This window comes from Musca vetustissima, unplaced genomic scaffold, assembly GCF_032173495.1.
Source record: "Musca vetustissima isolate MV318-11 ecotype Yass unplaced genomic scaffold, APGP_CSIRO_Mvet_v1 utg3874, whole genome shotgun sequence".
Lineage (NCBI taxonomy): Eukaryota > Metazoa > Arthropoda > Insecta > Diptera > Muscidae > Musca > Musca vetustissima.
Window position 1 is genome coordinate 44,447 of NW_026878129.1, and position 25,474 is coordinate 69,920.

The following is a 25,474-nucleotide window of genomic DNA, read 5'->3' on the forward strand; positions in this document are numbered from 1 at the left end:
ATGCGCCTTCGGTTTGTTTGTTTTGTTTTATTATTTTATAAGATTATTTTTTGTTTTTCTTATTTTTACATTTTATTTTTTTTTTTACTTATAATTATAATTTTTATTATTTTTTTACATAATATATTATTATTTTTTACAGTTTTGGACATTTTGGTTTATATCTACAAAAACAAATGCAATACGTTACACGTATTATTTTTATTACTTTTTTTATTGAGGGGGGACTTGTTGTTGTTATTTGTGTCTTTTTTTGTGATTTTTGTAATTAGAACTAAGATATGTTTATTTGAAGCCATGGAAATTAAAAAAATTATTAAAAATTTTCAAAAAATTTTGAGCATTAGAAATTTGAGACTAAATTTGAAAAAAAGAAATTTTCTTTTTTCCGGCCTTTTTTTTAATTGAAAAAAATTAAAACAATGACTTCATTTGAGATTCTTAAAAAAATATTATTTTTTTTATATAAAATAAATTATAAAAATTAAAATAATTTACAAAAGTTTTGTGTTTAACAAAAGTTTAAAATTTTAACTATCTTTTCAGCTTTTTACAGTATTTAACTATGTTTTTTTTCTTTATGAATTTGAGATTTTTTTTAAGAAGAAATATTTTTTTTCATATTTTTTTTTTAAATTTTATTATTTTTTTTTTATTGAAATTTCAACATTTTTTCCATACCCATAGAAAAAACCGAGGAAATTTTCTTGGCTACTACTTGACATCCACAATAAGAGGAACTTCACTGATATCGATGAAATTTGGTGGTGGCGTATCCGAACCCTCAATGGTTTGGCTACTCAGCTCTTCTTTGGCCTTAAAAGCCTGGCTAACCTTGGCAGACGATAAAGGGGATTTTTCCGCAGAGGAATTTTCACTTGCTTTTGTATCCATTGTTACTTTATGTGCTGCGGATACTGACACCGAGCTATTGGACATAGAGCACATCGATGATCCGCCCGATGACAAGGCTGCCGTCACCACATCTTTGGTGAAATTTGTAAATTCATGCTCATCCATTGCACTCTGACAGTTGGCCATTAAGGCAATGCGCTGTTGTTGCTGTTGCAGACATTGATTGGCATTAACAGCTGCCGCCGCCATCATCATGGCAGCATCACAATAATTTGTTAACATGGCCGTACTGGAGGCTGCTGCCGCCGCTGCATATGTTGTGCTATTGGCCATTAAAGCCGATTGGGTTAATTGATGATGATAATCGTTGCCAAAAAATGTTGGAGCATAATTAACAGCAACACCACCTCCTGCACCCGCACCAGTGCTCACATTCTCCGAAGCTCCCGCAACAGATGTTGTTGCTGTTGTGGATGGGGGTGGTGTAGCTGCCGTCGTGGCCGTTGAAGTTACCCCACTAACACTGCTGCTACTACTGCTGCTGCTACTCACACTGTTGCCACAACTTGCAGTGGCTGTTGCCGTACCATTGGCCATTCTATCCAAACTTGTTTCCATGGCAGCACTGCCATGGTCCATGGAACCACTAGGCAAATTACTAAAATCATTTGTATTGGAACTGCCAGCCAAAGCTGAAGCTGCTGCGGCTGCAGCAAAACTGCCATAAACACCACCATGTTGCAACTGTTGGTGGTGGTGGTGGTGCGGGTGATGAGGATGGTGAAGTGGATGATGCGGATTTAAGATGCTGTTGTGTCTGTAGCTGATATTGTTGCTGCTGCTGTTGTTGTTGTTGATACTGCTGTTGTTGTTGCTGCTGCTGCTGATAATGTTGATGCTGTTGCTGTTGGCTAGTTGCAACTGCCGCTGCAACAGCTGCTGCCGCCGTGGATGATCATGTCGTTGTCAATTGTCTCCACATTGTGTGTCACATCGATGGTAAATATGGCCAAGAGAAACTATTGCCGGACAACAGCATGTCGCGTATCAATGTTTCAATGGGTGTTTTACCGACTAGACGCACAAAAAATAATTGCTCAATGACCTGGAAGGAAAGATTAGAAGAGACAAAAAAAGGAAATTAATAACGGTAAAGAAGATAACATTTTCAAGGTTCAAAAAAGGCGTGGAGTTTTTTTTAATATTTTCCAAGTTTCAAATAAGGCGTGTATTTTTTTTAAAAATTCCAAATGAACGAGGATTTTTTATGTTCAAAATGGAAGTAATTTTTTAATCATTCTTTGGATTTTTTTCATTATTCTTTGGACGTTCAAATAAGGCACGAATTAAAAACAAAATATGTTTAAGGTGCAGACCAGAATTTTTAATGTTAATTTCTACTTACTTGTGAGGAAACCGTTCTCAATGATGGCAGCCTTAAAAGTAATTTACCAAACCGCGTTGGTTGATTTGGATATTGCGTCCGGCAATATTCTTCCAAGGCGCATTGCGATTTCTCTTGCAGGGATTCTATGTGATTGACATCAGATAAGCCGCAGGCATCTACAGAAGAGAGGAAGAGAAAAACAGAAAAAATTACGATAAATATTTTTTTATTTGACAAACAACGCAAATAATAGTATTAATTAATTAGAGTATGTACACATATGTATGTGTGTGTAATTATTCATTTCAATTTCTTCATTCCTTTCATTTTTTTCTCTTTCATTCTTTTGTGAAACATTGTATTTATCGGTGCGGACAGTCGGTCAGTCAGTCCAGTCATCAGTCTGTATTATTTATAATGGCCCAAGAACGGTTCGAAACAGAACAGCATTGTCTAGCTTTGCATTAATCGATTTGATTCGCTCATTCAGACGCACAATTGTACGCATAGCCATATATATGACAATGCGATATGGTACACATGTATGTGTAATTATTTTTTAGATTTGAAAATAGTTTTAGTTTGTCATTGAAAAAATATATATGCTGTGTATATATACGAATGGAAGAATGTCTAAAGCTTTAATTATGTCTAATCATGTCTCCTAATATGTCTCCTAATTATGTCTAGGAGCGTAGAAGGGGAATATATATAACACATGTTTGTTAAATGGAACTTTGAAATTTTGTTGTACACGCTCGAGAGGGAAGGTTTGTATGTTAAAAACTAAAATTTTTGTTTGACGTTTTATTTAATTTTTAAAAGCCATAAGTTCGGATTTTTATGACAATTTTTTTTTTGGATTTTTAAAGAATATTTCCTCAAGTCCTATAGGAGCCATAAGGTTGGATTTTTAAAGAATATATTTTTTCAATGATGATTAGAGCCATAAGCGAGGATTTTTTTATAGAATACTTTTTTAAGTACTATCAGAGTCATACGCGAGGATTTTAAAATAATATTTCATAAGAGCCATAAGTGTGAACTTTTAACGAATATTTTTTGCAAAGATTTTCAGATTCATAAGCGCAGATTTTTAAAGATTATTTTTTCAAGAACTATCAGAGCCACAAGAGTGGATTTTTAAAGAATTTTTTGCAAGGACTATCTGCTCCATAAACGTGGATTTTTGTAAGGAATATGTTTAAGGGACTTTCAGAACCATTATCGTGGATTTTTATAGAATATTTTTTTAAGGACTATCCGAGCCATAAGCGTGGATTTTTAAATAATATTTTTTGCAAGGTCTATTAGACCCCTAAGCGTGGATTTTTAAATAATATTTTTTGCAAGGTCTATTAGACCCCTAAGCGTGGATTTTTAAAGATTATTTTTTTTTTTTCAAGGACTATCAGACCGATAAGCGTGTATTTTTAAAGATTAAATTTTTGCAAGAACTATCACACTCATAAGCGTGTATTTTTAAAGATTATTTATTTCAAGGACTATCAGACCCATAAGCTTCAATTTTTAAAAATTTTGTTTCAAGGACTATCAGACCCATAGGCTTCGATTTTTAAAGATTTTGTTTCAAGGACTATCAAAAGCGTGGATTTTTAAAGACTATTAAAGCCATAAACTCGGATTTTTAAAGAATATTTTGTTCACTGACAATTTGAGCCATAACCATAGGAATATTTTTAATGGATTTTTAAGAATATTTTTAAGGACTATCAGTGCCCCAAGTTAAAATTTTGGGATTTTTAAAAATATTTTTTCTTGATCTAACAAGAACATTTTTGTCGAGAAGCCCACCAGGAGTCACTTATAGATTTTTAAGACATTTTTGGTGGTAGACAGCATACAATGACACACCCTAATATTCGGTATTATTGGTATGCTGGTAATTTTTTTCAAATGAATTGTCTCCTATTTGATGTTTTCGTTTGCCGTTGGGTGGGAAATCTTCCTATAAGATATATACATATTTTGTATTTTATTTATTATTTTTTATAAAAAAAAATAATTTTATATTGTTTTTTTTTTTTTTAATTGAGTGTGTGTGCCACCTTGTTGCAAGTTGTACTATAAAAGTGCTGGCGCTAAATTTGTAATACATTTTTTTGTTCGCCAATACCGTATTTCGATTTTTTTCTATTCCAATCACCATGATTTATGATGTATTTTCTTAAAAAAATTAACACAATTTTTTTGCAACGAAGCATAAAAATGGTAGTACAAAATAAATGCATTTCAGCAATAGAAGCCTGACTGGTCACGGGCAAACATTTTCACGCCTATATTACGATATTTGTTATTAATAGGAAAATTTTAGTCTGTAATACAAAACCTGCTGAGATTACTAAATTACGTATTTCGATTTTTTTTAATAGGAAACTGGTATAATATATTTAGAAAATTAAAATAAAATAATCCAACGTAGTATACCGCATTAAATGTAAGGGAGACTAGTCCAACGTATGCCAAAAGGTATATGTTGGCACTACTAAGACTAAATTAAAGACAAGAATATCCGCACATAAATCGGATCAAAAAGCTCTTTACAAACCCATAGAGCAAAAAACAGCTCTTGCAGCACACTGCACAAAATCCGGACATACCCCAGATTTTAATGACATAAAAATTCTAACTCAAGAAAGTAATTATCAAAAAAGGTTTACTCTTGAGATGTTGCACATAATCAACACTCCACTTGACACTCGACTCAATTATAAAACCGACACAGACAATTGCGCTCAAATCTATAGACACACAGTAAACAAATACAAATCTGTTAGACTTTAGTTGAAGCAAGAACGTTGACTTAAAGACAACATAACTTTCTTCAAGTAAGTTTATTTACATATTGTCATTGTTTTTTCAATCTGTTAAAATATATGTAATTGTAGTTCCCTGAGGATGATTGGAGAATCCAATCGAAATATTGGAAACAATAAATATTAAAAATCAAAATTAAAAACGATTTTTACTTTAAAAAGCCTACAGCCAAACTAATACAACAAAGATAAAATAAAATAAATTTAAATAAGTCTGGGAAAATTTTAAAATTTTTTTACAGAGCTCGACAAATTCTGAAAACCGAGAGGTAGACAAGAAAAATAAACCCTACTTTTATTAGGAAACATACATCACCAAAAGTCTCAGCATGCCTGCAAATAAAACTATTATTCTGAGTATCAAAATTGTTACACCCGCTTCCTCCCTTTTTAATACCATATATTCCTGGAGAAAATTGTCAATATATTTAACAATTTTGTCACCCTGTGACAAGATTAAAAACAAATATTTAAAAATATCAATATTCGAAAATGGACCTTCGGTAATATTTCTCCCCACAAAAATGGCGCTAACACATGCCGAACAAAATCTAGGTTTTTGAATAAATCCTGGTATATAAATTTTCCAAAAACAACAACAAAAAACTTCGAAACACATTAACAAAAAGTGTCAGATTTACAGGCATTTTAGACACGAGTTCTGTTGGCTAACCACAAAAGCAGCAGCGAGGCTGGCGTAGAATGTGTCGATAACCGAGTATTAGAAACGTCAATAAGTTTTTCAGTTTTTTTTTTTGCTTCTCTATTAAATACTATTGATTACTCTGGTCGTAGTTTTTGTTGCTGTTGTTTTTCATTTTGGTCAGTTGATAGTGGAAACTCTCGCAGCACACAGAAAATGTGAAAAAAAAAACAAACTAACAATATTAACCACATATTTATGGTCAATTTAAATAGACATTAATTGATAGTTTCTAAGCAAACATACACATACACACATACTTACATGTGTATGTATATACGCGTTAGACGTTAGACAATTTTTGAGCGGATGAACAGAAAAAAACGCTGCCATAAGCAACAATTGCCAATAGAGTCCGACCGGCGATTGCAAGGAAATTAAATACTTTAACATGAATTTAAAACAAAAAAAACTTGAAGACAACAACAGCAACACCAACAAAGCAAAGATAAACTTATGGGCGACATACATATTGATGTCATTGCACAAAATGAACAAATGACACATAATTTTAGGTTTTAAGACCAATTGTAGACCAAGACCAAACAGCTAGATACATATGTAGCTGCTGCTAGCTATGGAAATATGTCATTAATATAAAATGAGATTTTTTTACTTAAAAAGAGACTTTAATAAAAAATTATTAATAATATTTATTAAAGCGACTATGAAAACAAGTGATCACTGTTTTGAATCCTTGGATTTTTTGTTTTTTTATACCCTTCACCACACTGTGGTACAGGGTATTATGCCTTTGTGCATATGTTTGTATGAGTCTATTTATGCATGTCCGTCTGTCCGTCCATGTATTTTTGTTAACAAAGTACAGGTCGCATTTATGATCCGAGTTGGATGAAATTTGGCACAGGTGACTTAATTGGCCCAAGGACGAACCCTATTGAAATTGGGAAAAATCGGTTCAGATTAAGATATAGCTCCCATATATATTTTCGTCCGATTAAAGGTAAATGGTGTACCAAAGTCCTTATATATCTTTCGATTCGCATGAAACTTGACGCAGGGTAATGAATAGGGTCGAGAATGGTGTGTGTTAAGTTTCCTAAAATTGGATATAGCTCCCATATATATTTTCGTCCGATTTAAGGTAAATGGTGTACCAAAGTCACTATATATCTTTTGATTTGCCCAAAATTTGGCATAGCGAAATGGATTAGGTCTAGAATGATGTGTGTTAAGTTTCCTGAAAATCGGTTCAGATTTAGATATAGCTCCCATATATATCTTCGTCCGATTTAGGTTAAATGGTGTACCAAAGTCCCTTTATATCTTTCGATTTGCACGAAATTTGGCACAGGGTAATGAATAAGGTTTAGAATGATGTCTGCCAATTTGCGTGAAAATCGGTTTAGATTTAGATATAGCTCCCATATATAGTTTCGTCCGATTTCATGTAAATGGTGCACCAAAGACCCAATATATCTTTCGATTTGCACGAAATTTGGCATAACGTGCTGAATTGAGCCTAGAATGATGTCTGCCAAGTTTCGAGAAAATCGGTCCAGATTTAGATATAGCTCCCATATATAGTTTCGTCCGATTTCATGTAAATGGTGCTCCAAAGTCGCTATATATCTTTCGATTTGCACGAAATTTGGCATAACGTACTGAATTGAGCCTTGAATGATGCCTGCCAAGTTTCGTGGAAATCGGTCCAGATTTAGATATAGCTCATATATATAGTTTCGTCCGATTTCATGTAAATGGTGCCCCAAAGCCCCTATATATCCTTCGATTTGAAGGAAATTTGGCATAACGTACGTAATTGAGCCTAGAAGTAAGTTATTGCCAAGTTTTATGAAAATCGGTCCTGATTTAGATATAGCTCCCATATAATGCCTAACGGATGACCTATTTATATTTGTTTGAAATCGATTTACATACTTAATGGATAGATCTAGGTAGACTCACATTTAGATAAATATCACATATTTTATTTCATCCAATTTCATGTTAATAGTCCTGTTTAATGTACCCATAGTGGTGAAGGGTATCATATAGTCGGCCCCGTCCGACTTTACTACTTTCCTTACTGGTTTTCTATAAGAGTATTGTTATCATCAAATAATTTAAAAGTCATACAAATTTTAATACCCCTTACGAGGTTTTTAAATTCCTATAAACAAATCTCTAACAATTGTCAAAATATTAAATACAGTTATTATTATTTTTGTTTTTATTTCCAAGGCATATTTCCAACAAATATATATTTTTTTAGCTTATAAATTTTCCATTCAAAGATTAAAAAGCAATTGTTCATAAAATGCAAATGAACTATGACCTGGCAAAAACACACAAAGCAACTAAAATATCTCATATTTTTCGGCATAGCAGGTATTGGCATAATCGACAAAGAGAACGCGCCGAAAAACGTGTTGTAACCTCCAAAAACAATTCGACTAGACAAAAAATAAAGCGAAGGCCTCTATTTATTGTTGTGGCTGTTGTTGTTTTTTTTATTTTTTTTCTAGTTAATAATAAAGTTATAAACATTTAATAAAAATCACAAAAATATATATTTTTTTCCATACAATAAAAAAATAAATTCTATAGAGAATAAAGAAATTGTACAGAGAGGGGGGAAATTGTACTAAGTAGTGCCAACAACAACAACAAATCAAAAAGTCATAAATAACAAAAAAAATAGAAACCACAACATCAACAAAAAGTCCACAATTTATAAATACTCAAAAACGGTTTAACCTTTTCTACACCATCATATTTTTGTCAAGTAAGACAATTTATACGAACCATGATGGCCATCATGGAGGAGTTGAGTAAACGCCAGCCAGATTTCTGGCAGAATTTTTTTGTTTTCATTTTTTTGGCAAAGGCTACATAAGAGATGATTTTCGATTTTTTGGCACATCGCTCCGGATCCCCTCCATGCCAATGTCTTTGGAACATAAGTTGGTCAGATGAAAAAAAAAAACACAACCAAAATTTCTTTAAGAATAGTGATTTTTTCCATGTAGTCGAGGGTTAGTTTCGTTTTTTTTTTTTAATACTTCCCCCATTTTTTTTTTTTTTTTTTTTGGCTATGGCATCAAAACTTTAAAATGCATTTACGGTCATTATGCATTTAAGACATGCGGTCACGATCTTTGCGAAATACAGTCAAGTCAAACATACCAACCAAGCAGCCGACCGACCGACATTCTGCCTAAGTAAAGTTAGAGCTAGTAGTTAAAGCCAGCTCTTGAACTCTTTACCAAGCTGGCTGGCTGGCTGGCAGAAAAATAAAACCAAAAACAAAATCAAGTTCAAGTATTCATGGCCAGCAATGATTTTGGCCCAAAGAAGCTGCTGCATCATCAGCATCATCGTCAACTAAACAGCTGAAACAACTGTTGAGAAAGCTTTTCATTTTGCCAAAAAAAAATCAGGAACACTGCACTTCATTTCTCCATTCTAGCCATTACCCTAACCATACCTACTGTCCACAACTTTTCTCAGTCATCGATTCCCTTCGCTCTTCCCTACTGGAAAATTCGTAGAGATTTTTTTACGGCTTCAATATATTATCATCAGGTATTAGACGAAGGTATGTCGTCTTTCACTTTGCAGACGAGTTGTTATTTTTTTATTGAGTAAGCACCGCTAAGGTACAGTGGGAGGTATTAAGAAAAGTATTTGAAAAAAAACAATGAAGCTTATTTGGGACCTATGTACATCCTGGCTTATTGGAGACCTTGATAATATTCTTTACTAAATCTAGGATTAATGGAGACCTTGAGAAAATATTAAAAAAATTAAGAATTTTGGAGACCTTGAGAAAAGATCTTTTAACTAATCCATGATTATGTTCTACAATAAATGTTTACTTATTACAGGCCTTGACAAAATTTTAGGTGGGCCTTGGAAAAAAGTTATTAAAAAAAACAAGTGAAAAAGCGTTTAGTTCGGCCGGGCCGAACTTTGAATACCCTCCACTTGAAATAAAAATATAGGAAACATACAAAAATGTGTACCTATACCGAAATTCCTACAAACCAATTATGGTTCTAAATATTGGTCGTAGACCCCATGTTTCTTTGGACCAAATTTGTTTCAGAAAATTTTAATTTCATTCAAACTTTGCCCATCTAATTTGATATGGGGACGACCCCAAAATAGTGGGAGAATATTAAACATTTTTGGTAGGGAGGTTTGTTACCACATACAACTACAAAATACCAAATTGCAGCGAATTCGGTTGAAAAACGCGCTCAAGAACCCCAAAATACCCTAATATTTATAATTTTTTGTGGAGAGATTTGGTACATATTAGGAACTCAAAATACGAAATTACAGCCAATTAGGAGGTACCGTTATATGGGGGCTACCAGAAAAAGTGGATCAATATTTATAATTTTTATTAGAGATATTTGGTACCCAAAAAGAACCCAATGTACCAAATTTCCGCGTATTCAATTCCTTCAGAAGATAGCGGACGGAAGGACAGACGGACGGACATTGTAAGATCGTCTAAGAATTTTACCCAGATCAAGAATGTATATACTTCATAGGGTCGGAAATGAATATTTCGATGACAAAATTAATATACATCCATTAATAAAAATCCATGCCTTAGGAGGCACTTGGAAAAAATTATTTAAAACCAGTAAGGAAAGAAGTAAAGTCGTACGGGTCCGACTATATGATACCCTTCACCACTTTAGGTATGTTCATCAGATGGAATCCTAACAAACGTCTTACAAATCTAAGGATATATAGGGACTTTGGTGCACCATTTACATAAAATCGGACAGAAATATATATGGAGCTATATCTAAATCTGAACCGATTTTCAAGAAATTTTACACACACCACTCTAGACTCAATCCAGTACGCTATGCCAAATTTCGTGCAAATCGGAAGATATTTAGGGACTTTGGCATACCATTTACCTAAAATCGGGCGAAACTATATATGGGAGCTATATCTAAATCTGAACCGATTTTCACGAAACTTAGCACACGTCATTCTAGACTTAATCCAGTACGCTGTGCCAAAATTAGTGCAAATCGAATGATTTTCAGGGACTTTAGTGCACCATTTACCTAAAATCGAGTGAAACTATATGTAGGAGCTATATCTAAATCTGAACCGATTTTCACGAAACTTAGCACACGTCATTCTAGACTTAATTCAGTACGCTATGCCAAATTTCGTGCAAATCGGAAGATATTTAGGGACTTCTGCATACCATTTACCTAAAATCGGGCGAAACTATATATGGTAGCTATATCTAAATCTGAACCGATTTTTCACGAAACTTAGCACACGTCATTCTAGCTTTAAGTCAGTACGCCACGCCAAAATTCGTGTAAATCGAAAGATATTTAGGGACTTTGGTGCACCATTTATCTAAAATCAGGCGAAACTATATATGGGAGCTATATCTAAATATGAACCGATTTTCAAGAAATTATAGACTCAATCCAGTACGCAATGCTAAAATTCGTGCAAATCGAATGATTTTCAGGGACTTTGGTACATCATTTACCTAAAATCGGTAATTAGTGCACTAATTACCTAAAATCGGAATCGAAAATATATATGGGAGCTATATCTAAATCTGAACCGATTTTTCCCAGTTTCAATAGAGTTCGTCCTTGGGCCAAATAGATGAGCTATGCCAAATTTCATCCAATTCGGATCATAAATGCGAAAAATATTGAAAAAACTACGTTAGTTTGTGGCCCTTTAAAAAATATCAAAAAAAATATTTTTTTTAGAAATCTGAGCAAAAATGTTTGCATTTCCCCCCACTGTGCCTCTGTCTGGTTGTTAACCATCTGTTCCCTTTGGCTAAATATGTCTAGCCACGGTAACATGTTGAGCTATCCCCCTATAGCTGACTGGGGACGGGAACGTGTGTTCCGATTTTGGCTCTCATGAAATTTGATTTAGTTTTTTTCCACTCTGGATTTTCCTAGTGAACTACAAACGAAAAAAAAACTGAGAACGGACATTAAAAAATAAAAGATCGCCTCTGAAAAAAGGGTTTCGAAAATCAATTCGCATTACTTTTGGTTAGCTGACCATCTTTTATGGAGGTAGCGCGGGGAGGAAGCCTCCAATTTTGACCCTTTTTTGGTGGTTGGCTGAACAAAAAAACCAAAACGAACGAACCTTGCCTAATGCAATCAAATCCAAATCACTTCAGTTATTGACTTTAAGAAGTTTTACATTGTAAACATTGTTGTTGTTGTCGTTGTTGTGTTTGATTTGATAGAAAGTCAATTGACAATTATTGCTGTTAAGCGTTGAGTGATTTTTTTCTTCCTGACTGCCTGCTGACACTGAGGGTGCTGCTTATCGTCATGATGGGGACATTTAATGGCACTGACGATGGCGGCGGTGGTGGTGCCCATCAGTCTTTGGCACCCCACCAGCAACGGTGCGGGAGAGTGAGTGAGTGGCGTGGTGTATCTTGTTTGTGGCATCATGTCGTTGAAATAACGAAAGCTGCGGCACGTTTGTTTAAAAAGTTTTTTTTTTGTTGTTGTTGTATTTTTGGAAGAATCGTGTTTACTGCATTATTGATTGTTAATGGTTAAGAAGTTCGGTTACAATGGGCCAGGCTATGGTAGGGATTTTTTTTAATGATGGGAACTATTCTATGAAAGGAAAGAAATGGAAGTTAATTAGTATAACGAGAGGGAGTAACAACTGGAAGTTCAAGCTTTCCAAAATTTGCGAAAGGGTTTACTCTTAAAATTCTCTACCTCTGGCTATCTACTAAGTCCGCTACTACTTCCCATTTTGAAAATTTAAAAAAAAAATCAACCAAAACACTAGAAAATGAGGTCACTTGGCATTTATGTGTGTCCAAAAGGTGTCACATACAATGTCCATTTATTGGCCAATATTATTATTATGGCCAATCCTCTGAATTTGAAATCCGCAAAAGAGGCCACAAACATCACAAGCCAAACATTGACAGCCGATTTTGTGTTGAGCTGTTTGTAATATCTCAAATAAAAATGGGCCCCTACACCACCCCGCAGCATCTGAAGGAATGAAAACGCGCAAGAAAAATCAAATGACAAACATGACAAAAACAACAACAACAATATCTGCTATGGATGACAATAATAACAACAACAAAAACAACTACTACTCAACTTGGATGTTAAATCGTTTAGACAGACATTTAAACAGAGGGACACCACGTCGGATGCCCCAACCACATATCACAAGCAAGGAGGGGGAGAATACTATGAAGAAGTATCTCTACCTTTTTTTCTTAAACAACTGTTTAATGTAATAAAGGTTGTTGTTGTTGCTGGATGTTACTTATGTTGTGTGTGCTGTTGTTGTTGTTGTCGTTTGCATTTTGTAAACTTTATATTTCTTCTTCACTTTTCTTGATAGGACAACAACGACAACGGCCTGGGCTTTGCAATGGGAGTATATGTAAGCTCTAAGCTGGATGTCTGTCTGTCGATCGGTCGTTCGTTCATTCGTTTGGTATCCACCAGCAAGTCTTGTTTTTTTGTATGTTAACTAATGCCACTGAGCGACAGCATACGAGACTTTGTACTAAGCTGAAGATTTTGATTCTTTTGTTGAATGTTGTTGTTGTTGGTTTTTTGTCGTAGTCGTCTTCTTCGTCTCTGATTTTGTAGGACTTTAACAACGTATAGGTTATTTGTTAGCGAATATGAAGACAGGGACATACAGAATGGGGAGGGATCGAGAATTGGAAATTAATTTTTAAATAGTTGGTATTTTATTAAACTATACTTTTTTGTCATTTGGAAGATATACAAAAAAAAATTAAAGAATTTGTAAAAAATACATTTTTAAGGACAATTTAAAAGCATGGATTTAAAAAAAATAGTTTTCAAATTTGTGGAACTTTAAAAAATATATATATTTTCAAGGACCATATACTAACAGGGTTTTCAAAAAACAATATTTTTGTTAAGGACCAAACAAAACCTGGATTTCTTTAAATTATTTTTCTAGCTTAGAAAAATAAATATTTAAAGAACAATTATTTTTTTTTAATATCTTTCAAGTGCCATAGCTAAACCAGTAAGGAAAGTAGTAATGACACCCTTCACCACTTTGGGTATATTCAACAGAGCACTATCCAAATCTAAACCGATTAACGTTGTGCAAAATTTTGTGCCAATCGGACCCACCTATGTCCAACTTCTAGGTTATACTAACTAAGTTGTGCGACAATATCAGACATCCTGGAGGGTGCCCTTTCAACCCTGTCTAATTGGGCTTGCACCAAAGATCTTGGTGTAAAGCCCACTAAAACCGAACTGGTGCTCTTCACTAGGAAGCACAAAATTCCTAGTTTCCGTCTGCCATTACTTGGAGGAGTGACTTTAACCCTTTCTGATGAAGCTAAATATCTTGGCACTATCCTAGATCGCAAGTTACTATGGAATAGGAATGTTGAGTACACCACAGGCAGCCTTGAACGCAATCTTGAATCTCCAACCATTGGATATTCTGATCAAATTCCAGGCGGCCAGGTGTGGCCTGAGACTCCGAGAAACAGATGCCTTGAAATCGCTGAACTGCGGCCATGCCAGCATCCTAAACATAACGCCAGGTTTTGACCTCTTGAGGGGGGATAGTCATATCAGTGATTATATTCTCCCCCATAGGGACTTTAATGACATCAAAGTTGAATTTCCTAGTGGGGAATCCTGGACTAGTGCCTCCCTACCTCTGCCAGGTCGGTAAATCTTCACAGACGGGTCCAAGATGGAGGAAGGCACAGGCGCAGGCGTTTACTATAGGGAATTAGGTATACAGAACTCATATAAACTCAACAATGACTGTAGCGTTTTTTTCAAGCAGAGATTCTCGCAATCACAAAAGCGGCTGAGATAGTAAAAACACTTAATGCCGACATTACGGGACCGGTGACTATATATGTAGATAGGCAGGCGGCCCTGAAAGCGGTGAAGTCGCATACTATAAATTCGAAAGCAGTTCATGATTGTAAGACCGCTCTGAATGATATACGACAGATAGTTGGGTTATGCTGGATTCCAGGACATAACGACATTGAAGCGTCGTCCAGTCTTCTGATTGAGAGATCTGTGAAACCCCCCATTAGCTATTTCATTGGCAGAATCCGGGCGTTCCATTGCGAGGTAGTCGGTAACAGATGGTTAAGGGAACCTGCTTGCAGAATCTCTAAATCTATCTGGCCTGAATTCTTTCGTAAAAGAACGTCTTCGCTGCTGGAACACAGTAAGAGGGAGATCAAAATCGTTGTGGGGATCATAACTGGTCACTGCAAAATTAGATCTCTCACTTCTAAGTGGGACTCCAGTAAAGAGGATTACTGTCGTCTATGTGAGGACAAAGAAGAACTGGAAACAATTGAGCACATCCTCTGCAAATGTCCATCGCAGATCAGCAGAAGATATAAACAGTTTGGAAATTATGAAATTGATAATCTAGTCTTCTTCTCCAAAATAGACCCTAACCAATGTCTAGGCTTTGTCAACAAATTGACTTGGCTAAAGTAATCTTTCTTCCGCCCCCTTCTTTCTCACTATTTTTTCTCCCTACTCTTCCGCTATCTTTTTTCTTTTCTTTATAGGTACATATATACATGAAGGATGATCACAATGGACATAGTTTCCGAGTGGACGGTTGTTACAACAACCGTACATCCCTAACCTAACCTAACTAAGTTGTGCACAACTTGTGTCAATTTTGTGTGAAATCGGGCGAAAAAATTTATGTATAGAGCTATATCCAAATATGAACCGATTTCAACGAGACATGCCAGAGATTAACTTATATTAACTACAGTTCATTGTGCAAAATTGGGTGTCAATCGGATAAACTATGGGTCTCAAGTGCACAATTTACGTGAAGTCGGAAGAAAAAATATATAGGAGCTATATCTAAACCGCTTTTCAGGAACTTAACACACATCATTCTAGACCTAATTCATTACGCTATAACAAATTTTGTGCAAATCGAAAGTTATATAGCTACTTTGGTACAACAATTACATTAAATCGGACGAAAATATATATGGGAGTTATATCAAAATCGGAGCCAATTTTCAGGAAACTTAACAGACATCATCACCTAATTCATTACGCTATACCAAATTTCGCGCAAATCCAAACATATATAGGGTCTTTGGTATACCATTCACATTAAATCGGACGGAAATATATATGGGAGCTATATCTAAATCCAAACTGATGTTCAGGAAACTTAACACACATCGTTCTAGGCTTAATTCAGTACGTTATGCCATTGAATTGATGTTTTGTAAGGAGATTTATACCTAATGTGGAAGCCAAATCTATTGATACGTGTGCCGAAACTCTCTTAAAATTTCGAATTTAAAGGCATACCTATACATAGAGGCTATTACTATTTGATTTTCTTTATTTCCCCTATTTTTCTACTCTTCCAAGTCCACCTCTGTTTTCTAGTAACCAAAAAAAAATTACAGCTAGCCATCTAACTTGGCTAACCAGCCAACTAACCATTCATTTAGTCAACCTAACTCCCTGGCCGACTGACTGCCATTCAGGCCTGTAAAATAGTCAACGATTTTTCGATGCTTGTCCTTTTGCTAAAAAGCGACGACGTTTATTGACGTCAAGATTGCACATTATGAACATTAATACAACACTCGTTTATGTCGCTTATTTACAAGCGATCAGAGAGTCGTCTACTATGTCGTTGTTGTTGTTGTGTCCTCATCGTCGTATTCGTTGTCGTCGTCATTGTCATCATAGTTTTCTTCTTCGTCGACGTCTTAAAGCAACTTGACCAAATTTCCGTGTTGGGTTACCTTAAGATTAAGGTTTCCATTTGGTTATTGTTGTTGTTGTAGTTTTTGGCTTTCTTCGTCTTCTTCTCACTTGTAGACATTTTGTCGATTGCTTAAAATAATGAAAATAATTTCACCAATTTTTTTTAGCATTTTGGAAGTGGCATAACTTTCAAAGTGCTTAGATGTTGTTTTTTTTTTTGTAATTGTAGGAGAATCGTAATCGCAAAATTTACTTAGTTAAGGAATTTCAAAAAAAAAAAACAAAAAATCAATGGCATAGATTTTTTGGGAGAATTTTTTCTTCGCAATTTTTTTCTTGTTCGAAAGAAATAAATAATGATGGTCTTAAAATGTAAATATTTGATGAAAAATTGTATAAACAGAGGGGGATGTGGGGTGAAATTGGGAATAAATATTAAAAGGATAAAGCCTAATCATGGCCATCATAAATTGTGAACATAAAAGAGGGGGTTCTAAATGGCAAAATTTTTGAATTGAATTGAAATTGAATTGAAAAACCAAAAGGAGGGATTAACAAAAACGTAAGATTTAGAAGTCCTTCGTATACTATTATAATGTTATGACTGGTTTAAATATATTCTACCCTAATGTCCTTTATGAACTCCGATAACTTTGTTACCCTTAGACTTCATTTAAATTAGGAAATTTGACCTGCATCGATTCTATAGCTTAAAAATGACATTCTTTCATTTCTCGCACCAACAAACTAAGAATTGGCACAAGTAAAATTTCCTAATGTAAAGCAAGACTTTTTCCTTAATAAAACCAGTAAGGAAAGTGGTAAAGTCGGACGGGGCCGACTATATGATACCCTTCACCACTTTGGGTAAATTCAACAGATGAATCTTAACAGACGTCGCATTTTTGATTTTCACGAAACTTAACACACATCATTCTAGACTTTATTCAGTACGTTGTACCAAATTTCGTGGAAATCGAAAGGTATACAGAGACTTTGGTACACCATTTTCCTTAAATCGGGCGAAAATATATATGGGAGTTATATCTAAATCTGAACCGATTTTCACGAAACTTAGCACACATCATTCTAGGCTTAATTCAGTACCAAATTTCGTGCAAATCGAAAGATATTTATGGACATTGGTGCACCATTTACCTTAAATCGGACGAAAATGTATATGGGAGCTATATATAAATCTGAACCGATTTTTATGAAACTTAGCACACATCATTCTAGGCTTAATTAAGTACGCTGTGCCAAATTTCGTGCAAATCGAAAGATATATAGGGACTTTGGTGCACCATTTACCTTAAATCGGACGAAAATATATATGGGAGCTATATATAAAACTGAACCGATTTTTCCCAATTTCAATAGGGTTCGTCCTTGGGCCAAATAAGTGAAGTATGCCAAATTTCATCCAATTCGGATAATAAATGCGACCTGTACTTTGTTTACAATTTAACATGGACAGACGGACGGACAGACGGACATGCATAAATCGACTTAAACAGTGATTATATGAATATTCTCAAAAGGAACCATGGGTCTATCTTGATTCCTTTTGCCTGTTACAAACATATGCACAAAGACATAATACCCTGTACCACAGTGTGGTGAAGGGTATAAATATTGCCCAAAAATCTTCGAAAATAAATCATAAGTTTAATTTATATAATAAATATTTTAATAAAATAAATAAAAATACAATATAAGATTTTTTTCAAATATTTTCTGTATAAATAAATACACATACAAATTTATTTTTCTTGGTTTCTCGTATATATATATGTAAATAGCTATAGGATAAATTATAATAACAAATAAACAACAATATATACAAAAATAAAACAATAACAACAAACCATGATATTTGTAAAATAAAATTATAAACAACAATAAATAACCAAAATTATTATTAACCAACTTCCACCATTGAAATTCCTTTAAATTTTGATTTTTTTCTGTTTTGGACTCCTTGAGTATCCTTGGTATGATGGCTGGATTTTGTATGTTGGGTTAGTTAGTTAATCACATAAAACCCCATCAGTTGAAACTCATGCAAGCTGGACCCAAAATTTTGGTGCATATAGATGTATTTGTTAGGCTGTTAGAAGTAAATGCATGTGTGTGTGTATATGTTGATAAAAATAATGCATGTGATGATGTAGTTGTGTGAGTATATGTCTGTGCGATTGTGTCCCAGAAAACCTTGATCCTTAGGCAGTAAATTTGGTTAGGCTGTTAGAAAAAGGTGTATGTTTGGATATATATATGTATGTGTGCATAAATGATGAATGTGTGTGTAAATGTAAAAAAAAAATAAATGATGAAAAAATGTGATGGAAAAAAATGTGTTGTGCATTTAGTAAAAAAAGCTTGGAAAAAAAGAGAAAATAATATGTTAATAAATGTTTGAAAAAAATGGATGAGAAAAATATTGAAATTAATAAATTTATCTAAAATATGTGTTTTTGTTAAATATTAAAAAATTTAAAAAAATATATAAGAAATGAGTTTAAAATGAAATAAGTATTTATTTAAGAAATATATATTTATTTTTATTGAATAATGGAAATTTTTTATATTGTTGAGAAATATGGCAAAAATTAAAAAATAGTAAAATAAACCAAAACGTATATAAATATAAACATAAATCTTTATAATATAAATAAATTGAAAATAAAAAATTGAATTATTTAATTGTTATGAAAATAATAAAAATTGATTATATAATTAAAAAAAAAGCCATCATAACATAAAGAACTTGTTGGAACAAAAATGAAAATCAAATTAAAAATTGAAGACAAATTGTAAAAAAAATTATACGTAATAAAATATAAATTAAAAAATAGTTAATTAAAAAAATAGTAGCATTAAAAAAAATTACCAAAAATTAGAAATTTTAAATAAATAAAATCAGTTTTTTATGGAAATAATGACATACATAAATATTGACATACAAGAGAAAACATTTTAAGGAATAAATTAAAAATTGTAGAAAAAAATATGAATAAAAAAATTTAAATTAAAAACGGTTAATTATAAAAATATTGGCATTAAAAAATTATAAAAAAAAATTAAAAAAAAATTGATTAGAATTGATTGAATATTTCCATTATTTAATAAAAATAAGAAAATACACTGATTTAAGTATTTTTTTTTTTTTTGTGAAAAAACTAACACAAATTGAATTAAAAAAACTAATAAAAAAAATTAAATTATGGAAATTAATATATTTCAAAAAAATAATAATAATAAAATAAAAAATCAATATTAATTAATTAAAAAAATAGTCAAATCAGTGTATTTTGTTGTTAAACAAATAAAGCAATTAATAAACAATACAAAAAATCAACAAAACTACATAAAAGAATGTTAATACAATTTAAAAATAAAAAATAAATAAACTAAATGTTAGTAAACAAAATCAAAACCAAAACCAAAATATTTGTATTAATTAAGTCGATGCCGTGTCAGTGTCCCAAATTTTAAAACATGTCTCCATAAATTTCAGAATACCCAATTTCTGTTGCCGTTTCTGTATGTCGAACAAAAAAATGTTACCTAAATATTTTGTTTTCACGTTTAGGAAATTTAAAATATCACTCTGAAGAATACTTGATTTAAAATCGAATTTAATATTGAAATTTAATGTACAAAAATTATTTGCATGGAAAGAATAAAACTATGATTTTTTTTTACTTGATTTAAAATTAAATTAAATGTGCAAACATTTTTGGCATGGAAAGAATTTTTTATTTAAAAAAAAAATATATATACTTTATATTGAATAAAATAACATTTTTCATAAAGGCCATTTTCATTCGACATAGAGAAACGAACGAACAATATTTTCCATTAGTGGCTGTGCGTAATTCCAATGGAAGATTTTTAAAATCAAATTAAAAATATTGCATTGGAATTAATTTATTTTAATAAAAACTTGAAAAATATTTCTAAATTGTGTTTGTTTTAAAAATATCTGCTAAAGACGAACAAATCCCCAACTATGGGAGAGAAAAAAACTGTTCATACAATTAAAGCCAATATTTTGCAATAGTTTGAAAAATGCGAAAAACAATTTTATTTATTTTTTTAATATTTTTTTTTAAAATTTTTAATACTACAATTTAAATGCGAATATTTTCTTCGTTAAAAAAATGTAAATTTATAAAATAAAATGTTCAAAAAATTTAAAAATGGTTTGAAAACAAAAAAAAAATAAAAATTGGCAAGTTTTGTCGTTTTTATGTGCCCCAAGAACAGATCTACCACCATACAAAATCCACACCATAATTAAAGTCCATATATTATATTTCAATATTATGGAAAATTGGAATAATATTCGGAAATGGGAAACATTGTCAACTATTAAATTAAATAAATTTTATTTTACACCCAATAAAAGATGGAATAAATTGCAGTTCAACAATATATCGACGACTCCGAACCATAGTATGCTAAGTCGACTTAGCATGTTTTAAAGTTCTTTACGTTTTTAGATACTACGGTCCTTAATTTATATTCTCTGAAATTTCGGTAATCATCGGCCAATCCAAAGTTATAAGCAAAAATGTACTTAGCATGGCCCGAAAGTTATATGAAACTTCCATACTTCTACTGAATAACTCAGTTTTCAGACTTAGCATACTATGGCTCGGAGGCGTCGATATATCATTATTGGTAATTTTTTTTTTCGATAAAAAAAATTCCAATGGCAAAATATAACATGGTTTCAAAATGATTTTATTTGCAAAATAAATATCCAAAAAAAATTCTACACCATTTTTACAGTAAATCATGTTGTTATAATTTTTCAAACATTAAAAAAAAAATCCAACAATTTTTTTAATATTATTTAGAATTTTCAAAAATTGTTATTTTTTTAATTATGAACCCATTTTTTTGTCCAATTGTTTTTTTTAATATATTTTGATTTTTATTAATTTATCTAAATGATTTCCCAAAACCAATTTTTTTTATTATCGTTCATTTTCATTACTAAAAATGTTTCCCATATTCTAGTCAGAATATTACCCAAATTCCACAGGACTTTGTATTCTTTCCCAAACACCATTGAATATTTGTTGTTGTTGTAAATATTTAATAAAATATATAATAAAGAGAACACCAATTATGTTTTTTTTTTTTGTAATATATTGTATTGAAATTCTTTTTTTGATTTTTTTTCCAATTAAATAAATTAAACTTAGATTTAAAAAATTTTCGAAGAAGAATAAAATAAATAAATAGGCACTAATTTAATTTAAATGTAAACTAAACTAAAAACTAAGGTCTTCCAAAATATTTTTAAGGTTTGTTTGTTTGCATTTTTTGACTTATAAAAAGAAATTGCTAAATTTAGAAACTAAACTAAATTTTGTTTTTAACACTAAAAACTAGAAGCAGATTTAAAGGAGAAGAAGAAGAGTAGAGGAAGAAAGAAAAACTAAACTAAAATAATTTACAACTATCTACAGGTACTTAGTTAAAAATATAAGTAGGCGAGATATTTAAGTACATCAATTTACAAGGGTATTTTTTGGGGAGGGAGAAGAGGGGGACGTTTTCTTTGGATTTGTTTAATTTTTCTGAGAACTTTGGTTTAAAGAGATTTGGTTTGTTTTTCTTTTTTCTGCCATCTAAACTAAAATGACATTTTATTTTCTAAAGAAAAAAAATCGATCTACAGCTGCCATCTACTGCCATAACTATATGGCGAATATCTATAACTAGGACTACCAAATGAGGCGGCCGCGGCTCCCGCTGTGGAGGAATGGGCCGCTGCGGCTGCCGCCGCTGCAGCATGTGACATGCCAAAGGGTGTGCTATGATGGAACATATCAAAGGCCGAACCGAAAGTGGAGCGTGGCGGTGTTTGATAGAACATGGCGGCGGCATTGGACATTAACGTATTCGATGAGTTGGAGGTGGTGGTGGTGACGGTGGCATTGGACGTGGCAGTTATGGCATTCGAACTACTCGAATGCACGGGAGAATGGCTTAAATTCAGCGACTGTGAATTAAGAGAATTACCCAAACCACTGCTGTTTTGGGTGTTGTTGTTGTTATTGTGATTTTGATTATTGGCCGAATTATAGAGGGCCGTTAAGAGATCATCTTCTTGCACCTTGGGAGTTACTTTCAAGGAGGCAGAAGTCGAAGAAGAGGGAGCACAGCTACTAAAAGCACTTGTGGCCGAGGGCACAATACTGCTGCTGCCAGTTGAGGTCGAGGCTGAGGTGGGGGCATATTTGTCCTCCACCACACTGTTGGGCACAACATTTTCCTTGATCTGATTCAGGGAATATTGTGTCACAGCCTCAACACCAGCCACCGTTTTCATAAAGGTAGCCAAATGCAGGGCAGCAGCAGCCTGCTGTTGTTGCTCCGATTCCAAACGATTCAATTCATCCAAATGATCCTTCACCACCATCATTACCTCATCGGCTAATTGCAAACCTTCACTTGAACTATCTGAGGAATTGTGACTAGCATTGTTCGTGTTCGACGAGCTTTGTGAACACACTTTTTGTGAGACTTTTGTGAGCAGTGCTGGTACATCCTTGTACAGGATATCCAACAACTTACCGGTGGTAAACAGCACAATCGCCTTCAGACACGAATACTCAGCCGAATCGACATGTAAAGCTTTCAATTTCTCCACCTGTTCCTGGAAGATGCGGATATGATCCATAAATGCAACAACACGATCCGCAGCCATGGGTGAGGCATGTAAACCCGCCGCAGCCAGAAGGGGGGCAACATGCAGTGGCATTGAACATTGGCTGGCATTGAGTACGAACAATTCGGACCATACCAAACGCAGCAGAGCAACTTGATCGGTAACTTGTAGTTCGGGGAAAAAGGGTATATTTTTGGCCCATTCAACGGCGGAGAATAGCAGACGGGCAGCCAATTCACAAATGTTATCAATGCCCATGATGTTATTTGGTTGCATACACTGGCCATAGCGGGAGGTGGGATAGGGTTCGGCACGCAGGAGTAATGAAATATAGGAACTAAGGTACGAATGGCCATTGAAGCCAGCCACGCCCATCGGATCGCCATTGGCCAGCTGATATTGGCCGTGCATGCCAGCCAGACCGGGTTGTGTGGGTGGGACGCGTCCGCGTTGTACAGCTGAAATGAGAAAAAGAAGGGGGGAGAAATTAGTAAATTTGTAAAAAAATGTGGTAGGGAGGGAAATTTAGTTTTAAAGAGTGAACAAAATTGCAAAGGTTGAACGGAGATATTGAAGAAAAAAATTATTTTTTTTAATTCTTTTTTTTTAATTTCCTAACCTCGACCTTCCCTAAATAAAAAAAATAATTATTTTGACCACTACATCACACTAAAAACAATAGCCGAACAAAAAACGAAAAAAATACCCCCTTCAAACCGGTGACACAACTTTGTCATCCATCAAGCCCAACAATATCCTGTCACATCCTTCTCTTTCTTCTCCTAGCATTTTGTAGACCTCGAACTTGCCAAATAATGCCACATATCATAATAAAAGTTGAAATTAAATCAGACAATCTCAATCTCTCTATTGTTCTACAAAACGAATCCGCAACCCTTAAATTCCAATGGCAAAGATGATTTCCTTCGGAAAGAAGATACTTTTTTTGTTGAACGTAAGAAAGCGACAGTATTTTTCCAAAGACGTCAGCACTAGACAAACAACCCTTTTGTTAGGCGAATCGGAATAGTATGTAAATTTCGCTGTTGTTGTTGTTTTCAATGAATCCAACAACAGCAACAAAAATTGTTTTCTTAATATTTTCAGCACTAGGCAGACAGACAATGCAAAAATGTATTTTTGTTTAATTTAAATTTTTTGCTTGAATGGTTCGAGGCTTGCTGAATTTTTTATTGACGTTACAAAAATTTCTTAAATTTACTTTTAATTAAAAATTTACATAAAATCCGTAAATGCTAAAAACCGCATGGAAAATCCACCATGACATGCAGCGGATAATAAAATATAAAAAAAAAACGAAATAATTATTTTAGCAAGGTTAAAGACATGTTGACTTTTTTTGGTGGCCAGATAAATCACAAAAAATATTTTGTGGTTAATATTTAATGACTGAAAATTGTCAAAAAAATATTAAAAGCCTTTCATAAATTTTCTTTGGCCAGAAGCCAACAGAAAATGCAAAATTTGTCAAGCATTTAAAGCAATAAAGTGTAAACAATGAGCTTTGCCATCTATACCTTACTTGGTTTCAAGTGAATGAGAATTGCCAGCCTAACACCTACACTGAGTTATGAAATAACAAAGCACAATGCCCCTTCAAGCATTAATGCACTCTTTAAATTATATTTTCTCTCTCGCTCACTCAACCGTTTAAACAACAAAACAATGCTAAGAGAAGAGCAGACACAACCAATTCACATAAATAATTTAATATGAGAGTAAAACTAAGAGAGAGTGTGAGAGAGAGTTAGGTGAGTAAATTCAATTCTTTGTAAGGAAATTATTAAATAAAAAAATATAATTTTTAACACACTTTCAACTGCACGTGTCTAAGAGCTTTTAAAATTGTGTAACACAAATTGAAAGCCAAAATAACACGACTTATTCAATCAAGTGATTGTTCTTTTTTTCTGTTAAATATTGAACTTCGACATCCTCGCCTCTCGAGGAGAAACACGTGCTTAATAGGTTTTTTTTTTTTTTTTTGGTTTGCCTCAAGTGTTTGATGACTTAGTGTTAAAGGAGTTAGAGACTTACCCTCCATGAGATAAAAATCTAAGCAAAGATTGCTTTCACAAACCACAATGCGTTAAAAATCAAAATATTACCAAATATAACCACAAACATTTTGAAACAGCATCTCAACAACAACAACTATCCCAAAAAGGGATAAGCAAGGAGAGAAGTAAGGGAGGAAGTAAGGAAGTAGAA

At 33.2% G+C, this 25,474-nt stretch overlaps 2 protein-coding genes across 2 annotated transcripts in view; both read right to left on the reverse strand.

The window, feature by feature from the left end:
* Positions 1-714: 714 nt before the first annotated feature.
* LOC133322926 (platelet binding protein GspB-like) lies at positions 715-1,494 on the reverse strand. The gene has a single exon (XM_061531877.1). The coding sequence runs from the start codon at positions 1,492-1,494 to the stop codon at positions 715-717; it is 780 nt and encodes a 259-aa protein (XP_061387861.1).
* A 193-nt stretch (positions 1,495-1,687) lies between these two features.
* LOC133322925 (steroid receptor seven-up, isoforms B/C-like) overlaps positions 1,688-25,474 on the reverse strand; it is a 45,443-nt gene continuing 21,656 nt past the window's right edge. The window contains exons 3-5 of the mRNA XM_061531876.1: positions 23,149-23,700; positions 2,261-2,418; positions 1,688-1,960 (exon numbers count right to left, since the gene is read on the reverse strand). Coding sequence (XP_061387860.1) covers positions 1,844-1,960; positions 2,261-2,418; positions 23,149-23,700 — 827 coding nt within the window. The 3' untranslated portion in view covers positions 1,688-1,843. The remainder of the gene's footprint in view (positions 1,961-2,260; positions 2,419-23,148; positions 23,701-25,474) is intronic.